The sequence below is a fragment of the Apteryx rowi genome, unplaced genomic scaffold, assembly GCF_003343035.1.
Source record: "Apteryx rowi isolate R43461 unplaced genomic scaffold, aptRow1 scaffold_78, whole genome shotgun sequence".
NCBI lineage: Eukaryota > Metazoa > Chordata > Aves > Apterygiformes > Apterygidae > Apteryx > Apteryx rowi.
Window position 1 is genome coordinate 2,586 of NW_020451071.1, and position 11,359 is coordinate 13,944.

The 11,359-nt window shown below is 38.2% G+C and overlaps 1 protein-coding gene across 1 annotated transcript; it reads left to right on the forward strand.

Annotated features, from left to right (window-relative positions):
* The first annotated feature begins 69 nt into the window (after positions 1-69).
* Positions 70-11,127, forward strand: CLBA1 (clathrin binding box of aftiphilin containing 1). Its single transcript, XM_026088673.1, has 6 exons — positions 70-110; positions 1,361-2,041; positions 5,492-5,640; positions 7,154-7,283; positions 8,559-8,672; positions 10,321-11,127. The coding sequence occupies exons 2-6, from the start codon at positions 1,583-1,585 to the stop codon at positions 10,462-10,464; spliced, it is 996 nt and encodes a 331-aa protein (XP_025944458.1). The 5' UTR covers positions 70-110; positions 1,361-1,582; the 3' UTR covers positions 10,465-11,127.
* The last annotated feature ends 232 nt before the right edge of the window (positions 11,128-11,359 follow it).

Sequence of the window (11,359 nt, forward strand, 5' to 3'; positions counted from 1 at the left end):
CCTAGGCCCTGCCCCTGGCGACCTGCCGGCCGCGGCCCCGGGGCTGGGCCCGGCGTTCTGGCCTGCGCGGCAGCGGCGGCCGGGCGGGAGCGCGGCGCGGCGCGAGGCGGGTAAGGCTGTTTCCTCCCTCCCCCGCCGCTGCGGCCGGGAGCGGGGAGAAGGCGGCGGGGGGGGCGGGACCGAGGTGTCGGGGCTCGGAGTTGCCCCGCGGGGCGCGAGCGCCGGGCCCGCCCCAACGGCCGTAACGGTCAGCGCCGGCCTCGAGGCCCCCCCGAGGCAGAGCCGCGCCGGGCGCGGGGGAAGTCTCGCTCAGGCCCCGCGCCCGGCCCGTGCAGCGGGGGAAACTGAGGCAGAGCCGCGGCCCTCACCTCCCGGGGGGGTTTGGGGCAAAACGGCCGGACGTGCCTCCTCCCCAGGGCAGATACTCGAGCGCGGCGGGGACGCCGCCTCCCTCAGGTGCAGCCCCGGCGGCGGCGACCGGCTCTCGCGGCGCTTCGCGCTGCCCTCCGGGGCTTCCCTCTGCCCCGCTCCCGCCCGGGGGAGCCGGGGGTCCCCTGAGAGGCTCCGGCTGGAGGCAGCTCCGCCTCGTGCCAAGTCCTCCCTGATCCCTTCAAGCCCCGCGCTAGCAGTGCTGCCATCAAAAATCCCCTTTTGCCTGCGCAGCAGAGAAGGCGTGAGCCACCTTTGGCTGTGGCTTAAGCCTTTCATGCTTTATGCCTGGCTACTCTTGCTTACCCGCTAGGTAAACTTGAAGATCAAGATTTGTTGCAGGTACTAAGTACAGAAAGTCTCTAACAGTGACCAGTCTCTTAGTCATTTTACTGTAGCTTCTACCCCCCCCTTCCCCAAAAGGCAACTCCACAAGCATTCTTCTGATTGAAGAGATGTGATTAGTCTCAAATTATAAATTCAGTCTTGCATATATAATTTAAATGAACTTACTAAATCTGCCTTAGTTACTTAAATAGTTGGAAGCACTACATCTTTCACAGAATTAAACAGCCACTTCCTGCGCTGCTGCAGACATATTCTCCTTTTCAGTGATCTTTCAGCTAGGGAAAGCCCATGCAAACAAAAAGAGTACTGACTGAGTATATAGGAGACAAGATGAATTAATGATAGAGAATACCTAGAACATTTGTTAAATATTTTCTGAGTACTGATACACCGAGTACTGTGATGTGGGCAGGTAGGCGAAATTATTTAAAATTTAGTCCTAACTCTTGCAATTTTCAGTTGTGTAATACTGGAATGTGTTTATTTTAACCAAGCATTCTTTCTCCTACCTTATCAGCTATCCTTTCTTATTCCTATATAGCTGTTATCACAGAAGTATTTATTTATAGTTCTTTCTTTGCAGGCTAATATTCTACACAGAAAGTCAGACTGAATAACATGCACATACTGATTACTGGAGGAGAGACTGAAGGACATCATGTTTTGGATTAGCATTGGGGTGAAATGAAGAATTGGATTATGTTTTGGAAATATTCAGATTTCTACCTCATCTAAACTTCACTGGCTCTTTCTGCAGGGCAGATTTTAACAAATGATTTCTGTTTTTTTTTTTTTTTAAACAAAAATGCAGAACCTGTCACTAGTAGAAAGTCTTAGTAATACAGACATGTTACACTGGATGTCTCTGAAAGATCTAGTAGCTGATGTAAGTGATATGTCTCTCCATGAAAGCGCCTGTTACTCAAATGAAAGGAGAAATAATGAAGAAATGATTAATCTTGAAGTAATGCAGGAAAGCCTCCCTGTAGTGAATAGCAAAGGAAGAAGTTGTGAGGGAGTTTCTGAGAGCAGTCATAGTACATTAGAACCCAATGGTTCCTGGGGTGATTTTGAAGGCTTCAGGGAGTCCTTAGATAAATCAGAGATTTTCAGTCATAATCCTGAAGTTTTGGTGAAGTCAGCAAAAACTTCTAAAGGTGATATGGACTCATGCAGAGGACACTGTGGTGCTTCTTTTGGTCACTTTTGCTCTGAGCCATCTCTACACACTGGGAGACAGGAGGCTTCTAGCCCTGTAAATGAGGTATGTGCTAACAGTAAACCAAAGACTGAAAATGTTTGTACTACTGCTTCCTACATCCAAAGATTTGTATCTGAATGTCTCCTCTTTGGAGGATAATGCTATAGAGGGAGAGAAATTGCCAAGCTACGTTGCAGTTAAGTGGAACAAAAGCAACTTCTTTACAGTGTTTGACAAATACTTAAGTTTTCCTGCCGGAGAGTTTTAAAGAATGTAACGCGTTGTTTTGTTTCTAGACACTAGCGATATATAAGCCTTTAGAACCAATGAACCTTGCCCTGAAGCACGTGCAGTTTACAAGTTGTATAGAATGGGCATAGGAAGCAAATTTTGGGAAGGTGGGTAACAAAAACAAGGTGGACAAAAATCTTATGAGTTGTTTGCAAGCTTATTTAAATAAACCATTATTAAAATTAAGTCAGAAATTGGCAACTTTTGTATTTTATATACTGCCTGAATAATCTTAACGCTGGCATTTTAGATTAACTTCTACCTTCAATAAACCTGACACAAATAATAAAGAGCAATAACTTAATAAATATATTTCGTTTTTTAGCATAGGAAGTTACATTCTGTCATACAATGTTAGAACTAAAAATTTGATTAAATGCTAAGTTATATAATACATTCATATTGAACCCCCCAAAAATCAGTTTAGTGGCTATACCATGTTCCAATTAATATGTTTTAATGCTTATCAAAGTGAAGCAAACTAGCAAAAAGAAAATAAGAATGTCTGAATACAAAACAAAAATTCATACTACTCATTCATACTACTTTTATCCTAAAGTAAAACATTTCTTTAACAAAAAGAGCAATTGTCCAAAACTTTCGCAGAGTTAATCAGTAGCAATAATAATTTGCCACTTGTAGCCTGTTAGAGGTGAGTTTTTGATGTCTGTGGAAACTGAGGGCTTTCTGGAGACAGGTTCTCTTGTCCTCGATGGGGAGCTTTACCTATTGAGGAGGTCCTACTGGGGAAGGCATGAAGACACGTGTGGAGTAAGCTGTAGCAGTGATAGAACAGAGGTCAGAGCATACCTTGTGATGAGTTATTAGTATGCATAAACAGGAGCTAAACTGTTTGTACTGCTTAAGATTAGGACAAGAAGTCTCATGTTGAAAAAGGAGAGTATGTAATGACTGGAGCTGAAATAGAATACATCAGATTCCTTTTTGGAAGGAAATCCAGCAATACATCTTCATGTTACTGAAGCCTTTGTTTTATTTTTGCATTTTTTTTAAGGCAAAGGAAAACGTTCAGTATGAACTAAATAACTTAGCTCTGCCCTGAGTTTTGAGTTTTCTTTTTTCAGGATAGTGAAGCAGCAATAGGGCTGTCAGGTTTCTTCAGACGTATAATATACATGCATCCTTCATTTCTATGTTTTTTATTTTGTTTGTTTGAGATCATAAACTCTTCAGGTCAGGACTCTGTCTTCTGCATGGTCAATATAGAGAAGTTTAGTTTGGAAGGGTCCTGCAAAAATCATCTCATCCGACTTTCAATGTCAAGTGCTTCAATTAAATGATGATAGCTTGAGGCAGAGTCCTGTATTTTAAGACGAAAGCAATCACTGTTTTGCTTGCAGTAGCAGGATACTTCACATACATGACTGAAAAACTTTAAGGGTTTTCCATATCTTTAAATACAGACCATTTTGAGAGAAACTCATGGACTTGCTTAAACACTGGAATATTCTGATATAATTGGATATAGACAATTTACTTTAAAAGCACAGATCTGAAATTCATGCATTCATGTATTTATAATCACTACAAAGCTATAAGGTAAAGCAAAGTATACGTCGATTTTGTTTTAGAAATACCTACCTAAGTAGAAAATAATAAAGGTAAAATTAATACAAATATAATCTGTCACTTTTTCTGTATGCTGAACTCTTCATCTGGCTTGGCTAAACTGTAAGTCAGTGAATAATCATTTCAGTGGCCTGTATGCATGTCAGTGACATCAGACTCCAAGAAGATACTACAAACAAGACAGGCATGTGCTTCCCTCAATTCAAGCTTCTTAAAGACTCTATTTTTTTCCTCAAATGCCAAGAACAGCTGCCTGACTCTAGCTCTCTTCCCATTTGGAGTTTGGTAACTAGTTAGAGGTTTTTTCCTTGACCCTGACTCTCCCCATATGATTTAGTCAGTGTTCTTTCGTAGAATTCTGCTTTCCAAACTTTCATCCAGGACTCTGAATGTGCCAGCAGTCGCCTTTCAGGAAAGGTAATTTAGTTGGGCCTATGCTTTAGAAAGGAGCAATGTGAGGCACAAATTCCATTTCTTGGAGCATGCTCAGAAGTACAGAAGCCCAGCTCCATTGATTGTGCCTACTTTCCCATTAGATTAAGTCTGTACTCTCTCAAACTCCACTTCGTTTGTCTGAGTTTAGTATAATAAAACTATGGAAGTATCTCAATTTATTTCAGCTGTTTGAATTGCAATTAAATGAATACTATCAAAATATCAAGTATACCTTTATATTTGTTATGTTTTTCTAGTTTAAATTTGTGTGCTAGGCAATGAAAAAAACCTGACTAGTTGAATTTTCTAGTTTTCATGCAACATGGCTGCTCCTCAGTTGCAGTCCATCTACAGGATAGGATAATGAAGACAATTCATTGTTTTGATTTAAAAAAATGCAGTAATTCCTTTTTTGAATAAATGAAAGGACCAAAGCTTAAATCTGGACCAGATGGCATGAGGGCATCCCTGTAAGAAAAGATGTAATTCTGCACATTTTACTTGTATATGTATGTGTTCATTACTCTTCAGGTAACTTTGTTGCTTCCATTTGGCTTGTTTGGCCTGTTTGTATGATTTAGGATCGCTCATGTGGCTATGTTCAGTCCTCCAAACCTTGTTCTTATCACTGCTGGAGGAGGAGGAGCAAGTATGTAAATGTGACAACATAGGTCAGACTAACATAGGTTGGAAAAAGTTTGGTGTAAGGAAGTAAGATTAACTCCAGCTTTTATGCAGACTTGCACAGTGATGATACTTACTGGTAAGTGTAACCTTTAGTAGTTACGTAACACTTGGTTAAATTGTGTGTGTTAGAAAATACCAAGTTAGCAAAACAAACTTTTGAATTGATGCATGTATCTGTTTTGACCTGGGCTGGATTTCTTGAGCACTGGAAAGAATCTTGGCTGTTGGTAGGCAAACCAGTCTACAGCTTAGTAGTTAAGAGACTCGGTTCGGAAGTTAGACTCAAGTTTATCAGAAACTCTTGGACTTTTGTTTCTCCTTCCCTAATTCTAGGTAAATACTCGAAACACTGAACTACAGGGTCAGTCCCTCTGTTCCGTTAATATTCATACAAATATTAAATACAGATGATAATAAAATCAGTGGAAGCATTGTAATTCTTGGACCAGCTCTTTGTGAACTGCTGGGTTGGCCCGTATAATGTCTGTAATAAAACTCTGCTTTTTCTAGGCAAACCACAGCTATGAGGATATATTTAAGTTGGGCTTTCCAGAAGTCTCTGTACCACAGTCCAGAGAGAGCATAAGAAGCTTAGATCATGTATTTGATACAAATAATGAAGATACTGGGATTCCTGAACTTATGAAGAATCAACTTTGGTAATGAGTTTAAAGAAATAATTAAAAAAAAAAAAACTCAGCAATTACACTGCTTATTTAATAATTTAAAAATGGTAGTACTTGCAGAGTAACTTCAAACTGAAATTCTTTTCAATCACTATTCTCTTTAAGCATATGGATCTTACCAATTTTGTGTTGTGTTATTAAAGGAAATAGATTGTTTTTTAGCTGTTGGAAAACAAGGTAGGAAATATATCAAAAGTATAAATTCCTGCTTAGGGTTCTTTCTGCTGTTGGTATGCTTTCTTATGACTAAGTTTCTGGAATGCCAGAACACCAACAGGCAGCCTGTTCTTCCTGTTTGCTTGTTCTTTCTTTACAGTGCATCTGACTTGCTCTCTGTCATCTAAAGCAAGAGTGTTGCTGCTGCTTCTACTGACAACCTGCTCTTTCTTTTTCCCCTTCCCAATTTTCCCAGGTGGTAACTTCTTTTCATGTTAAACAAGATTTGCTTCTGAATCTGTGGTGCATCTGGCTTCTTTCCTGGGGTTATGTTAACAGCAATTAGTATCATTGACTTAGCTCTCTCAAGACAGCTGGAATGCTTTTAGACTTGTTACATGTTTTTGAAGGATCAACAGCTTCTGAAGAGTATTGTAGTTATTTTTGCATACATCTGAGGCTTTGTATCTAGAAAGTTGGGTCACTTATTCAGACCATACTTTGGAAATATCACAAGAATTGTAATAAAATACATTTAATGTGGGCATCCTTTCAGCAAGCTCCTCACATGTGCATTAAGCTTTAATTAGGTAACAGGTTTGAACTTGTGGAGGAAAAAAGAAAAATGGATATATGTCTTAAAAGGACTTCAATATTAGAAGAGTACCTACTAAAGACAGAAAAGCCCTGATATACTGCGCTGAATTAACTAAAGATAAATGACACTTGCATCATATACTAAACTAAAAGCGCTTGGATTTATCTAGCATGAATGCAGTATAAGATCCCAAAGTAGTATGCAGAAGGAGCTCTTTAATTCTCACTGCTTCAGTAGTATTGTGCCTCTGGCTTTGATTCCCTGTTTTGTAGTACGCGTATGTCTAGACCAGATATCAGAAGGTAACCTGTCTGAGTGTCAGGTTGCTATGTTGGAGAGACATGGCTGAAATAAAGGAGAAAGGTCTGAGAGACAGGATGTGAGGTTCAGAATTAGTAGGGCTGAACTGTTTACCTGCATTTCACAGAACTAATTGGATAATCCAAGTTGTGGGCATATAATGATCTCTGAAATATGCTTCTAATGCACTTCTTATCTGAGAACCTCAAACATACAATGATGTTGAGTTGCTGTTCCTGTTAATTTTTGTGCAACCTTATTAGTACAATGGGTTGATAGTTTGAACAAATGTAGGAATAGTTTTAAGGTAAGTTGCTTTTTAGCTCAAGGTAGGCTAGTGTGCAATTGTTTGTGATGAAAATAACTTTTAGTTATATATGCCTACTGGAAACCTTCTACATCTTACAGCCTTAAATTGTGTTCCTTTCCTAGCATTGATTGTGGAAACATATGGAGAATTCTTAAAGACTTTGATAATACCCCCAGCTTAAGACATCCCTGGAGTAAATCTCATTGCCAAGAAAACCTCTTGAGTGTTCTTGGAATAAATGCAAACCAAAAGGTAATTGAACAAAGGTTGGCTAGTATGCCAGCACAAACACTTGGTTATAAATCCTGATTTATGTGAGCTATACATGCAGATGCATGAGGAATGAACTATATGTGGATGAATCATAGGTTTCTTTAAAGAGGGCTTTTTAAAATGATAGTGTAGTGTTTACTCAGCATTGTGTCAGTTACTATGAAAGTTGTGCAGGGATCAAGTTTTGATTATCTTTACACTGAAGCCTCCATTATATAGTGCTTGTTGCATTAAATGGTACGTTCAGCTTTGAGTATGTTTATAGAGGTAGCTTTCAGATGTGTTCAGTAAGATGGCTTTATTTTTTTCTGCTCAATGTATGAGAAAATTGTTAGCCTCTATTATCTTTTCATTAAGTGAAAATTGGATTTGAATCTGTGAGGCTGTTAAGGCAATTACTGGATGTTTTAATGGTATACAAGTTGAAAGTGTGTTCCATTTCCCTTTTTCTCAGATTACTTTATCTGTTTTGGCAAGACTTGAGGGAGAGGAGTATGTTTTAAATAAACTCAAGAGAACAAACCAATAGTATTGAAAGATCCCCCAAAGAAATGTCACTGTTTAATCTCTTATTTTGAGAAGACAAAGGTATCAAAAATAGTTTAGTATTCAACCTGGCTCAAATTAATTAGTCATTTGTGCTTTTCAGAAGTAACTATTTTAATTAATAATTTGATTGCTGAAGTGTGTGTTTGGGAGGGAGGGGGTTGTGTGTAATTTTCCTATTATGGACATATTTCACTTCTCATGCAAGTTAGATGTAAACAGAATTACCAAGCTGAAGGTATAGGACCTATTCTGCACCCGAAAGCAACTCTTACAGAACTGTCATTTGACTTCTCCAACATAGTTAATCTCTTCTGTTCCTGTCCCTCCCGTAGATACAGATGCCTTAAACCAATGTACAGGCAACGTCAAATGGTATCATTACTTCTTTTCCCTTATTGGAAAATCATATTGCTTTTAACAGTGCTGCTGCTGATGTATTTCTCAGCTATTTTCTAGTGTAGAATAGCGATAATTTATTTGGAAATAGCATTTTTTTTTTAAGTCACAATTTGATTTGTGTGTGTTGAGCTTGCTTTGTCATAGAACTATATTAATACAGGGGGAGCTGCTTGACAAATCAAAATACAGCTTCAGGAAATAAAATTTGGTGGTTATTGTTATTTGAGGGAAAACTTCTCTATAGGTTGCATATGTTGAGATCAGATAGATACTAGTTTAAAAAAAATGTAAATTATGCTTTATTAGGACTTTCCAGAGAGCCAGGATGACATTTTTGAAGAATCAAATGTTAAAGATGATGAGGACTTCAGATCTGATGGATTCAGTATTAATAACTGCAAAGCACTGATCCAGACCAAGGTAAGAATTTTTCTGAAGGTAAGTACTTAAGAGAACTATGCAGTGTATTTTACATGTTCCTCTGTGCTACAGTCTGGAATTTGTCTGCTAATTGTTCTGGTGCATCTGCTAATGTTCCTGTTTGTTTCTGATAAGGCTGTGTGGGTGTAGGGTTTTTTTCTGCTCCCTCTCTCTTTGAAACCTACCTGGCAACTTCAGAAAAGGTAAAATATAACATACTAAATGCAAAGTGACATGATATGGGGAATGTTGAAATGTGTGGTTATTTATGTAACTTGGACTGTAGCTCAAATTATAATAGGGAGAGGGAGGGGAGAGAGAGGCAAATATGTAAAGAGAGAGAAGCAAATATGTAAGATGTAGTCAAGATGCTCTGATGACAAAGGGAAATTAGTGTGTCTGTAGAAACATCAATGTGTTGATCACTGTGAGAATAGTGATTATGACTGCTGAAATATACAGTAAGGGAGAAATTAGAAGGCAAGTTGGTATAGAGAAGAAATTGCATTCAAACTTCCATTTCACATATTCAGAATGATTCAGATTTGGTTTGTTCACTCTAGAAGAAAATAGGAACTACTTAAAAAGGCTCAGTAGCTAACCAAATTAGAGGGAGGCAGAACTAATGTTATAATTACTGGGATTTGAGAACATTACTATTTTTAAGCTGTTTTATAGAATGTATAGAGAAATGAAATTGGAAATGCTTTGCCCTTAGTGCATGAATATCTTTGGCTAAGCAAAAGATACATGCCTAAATATGTATCCGTTTTCTGAGGTCAGTATGTTTTACCTTACATCTGTTTCAAGTTAGCACTTTCTTAGTCAAGGCAGCCTTGATAAGCCCTGTTTCTTTCTTGCAATGTAAGTTGGAACAAAAATTCTGTCATTTCTCATTGCTTTAAATAAATCAATCACATTGTTAAAAACACAAAGTATTTTGGATGAATATTCCAACACAAGTTCTGAGCGGAGAATAATCTTGAGCATAAACCTGGGATGCGTAGTTTGAGGCATGCTTTCATTGCTATGCTTTGTTCTGTTTACGGAGTCGGATACTGAAATTGTACTGTTCTGGGAACTTTGTACATAAGAGATATTAGACTGGGAAATTCAGAAAGAAAACCAAAAGAGACCATCTACAGCCTATTCATTCAGAATTCAGTTTTGCTTTCTTGCAGTAAGTACATAAGGGTGAGAGTTGGGATCACACTATCATCTGACACATACTTTGAATATTTGTAAAATACAGAGGCAGAGTTTAAGTGAAGGAGAAATGGCTCAAGGTGAATGAAGAAGTAATAAATTTAAGACAAATTCTGATACAGAATTATGGTAAATGGACAAAGGTATTCTGGTGTAGCCTCTGAAGGGAAAGAACAGGCCCTACAGCTTGGTATCTCAAACTAAAGCTAACTAGAAAATGTCTGAATGTCAGCCCTAATTTGGGAATAAAATAAGTTAAATCAACTAGTGGGATTTTTTGTATTTATCTTCCTGGTCCTATGTCCTTTTTTTATACCTTATTTTTTGCCTTAAGCTAGTTTTGATTTTATAAAGTCTGTATAAAATTTAGACTGAAATATGCTAAGTGATTAATTTACTATGGGATGGAAAAAAATTAACTTGGGTTTTCTTTTTCACTCAGCTTTCTGTATCACCAGATTCCAGACATGGTCATCTTTTTACTTGTAACCTTTTCTTGAAAAGAACATCATCAAGTGGAAATATGCAATATATAACAATCCCAAGAAAGAAGCAAATTTTCACTACACACAACCTAAAAATGTAATTTTTCAGTAGTGATGTTTGTTAAACCAAATGCACTTTTTATTTCTTTTTCCTTTTGAACTGAGTGTGGTTTACCTTTATTTTGTTACTGGCTTGATACTAGAGACTTGATATGTTCTTCAGGGAAGTGACATACTGCTATATATGAGGTTCCTAAAGCCACCTTATTAAAAGGTACTTATCCTATTTAGTTTTGAAGTCAAAGATACAATTTTGTCCTGGTAAGTTTGTTTTGGAGTCATGTCTCTTACAGTAAATGCAGCTGCAATCAAATCTTAAAGATACTCTGGTAAACTACTCTTTTTAACTACTGACCTTTCAGGCCTTAATATCTCTTTGATGAAAAACCTTGTTTTTCTGCCAAAATCTAAACACATCTTAGGTGTGTTGTGAAGTGTGCCTTGTCACTCTATCTTCTCATATTTAGTCCAGCTTGGATCAGCTGAGGTCTGGTACTTTACTACTGCTTAGCATAATGAAAAGAACCTTCTGCATCCTGTGGCTTTTACTGGGGTTTTAAAAAAATAAAGCTATTTAACTTCCGTGTCTGATAGAGCCTGCTCTGGTAATAGGGGTAGAGTCAGTGGTGTGATCAGATTCAAAACACTTTGTTCTGGCATTGATTTCTAATTGAAATAAATCGCATCTTTGAAGCTGACTGTAACGTGACTTCTTGGATTCATTCAGCTACCAAACATTTAAACCATGCATAATCATGCTAGTTAAAGCTTAACAACAGTGTAGTTCAGGACTTTCACTGGACAGTGCTATAAATTGCTACCCTAAGCCTTTTAAAATTTTACAGCAATTATCAACTCTATTGCCCACCTTCCTGCATGCTTAGGTACCAGATGAGATGCACTTCAGTAACATTCATAAAATCCATGGTTCATCCT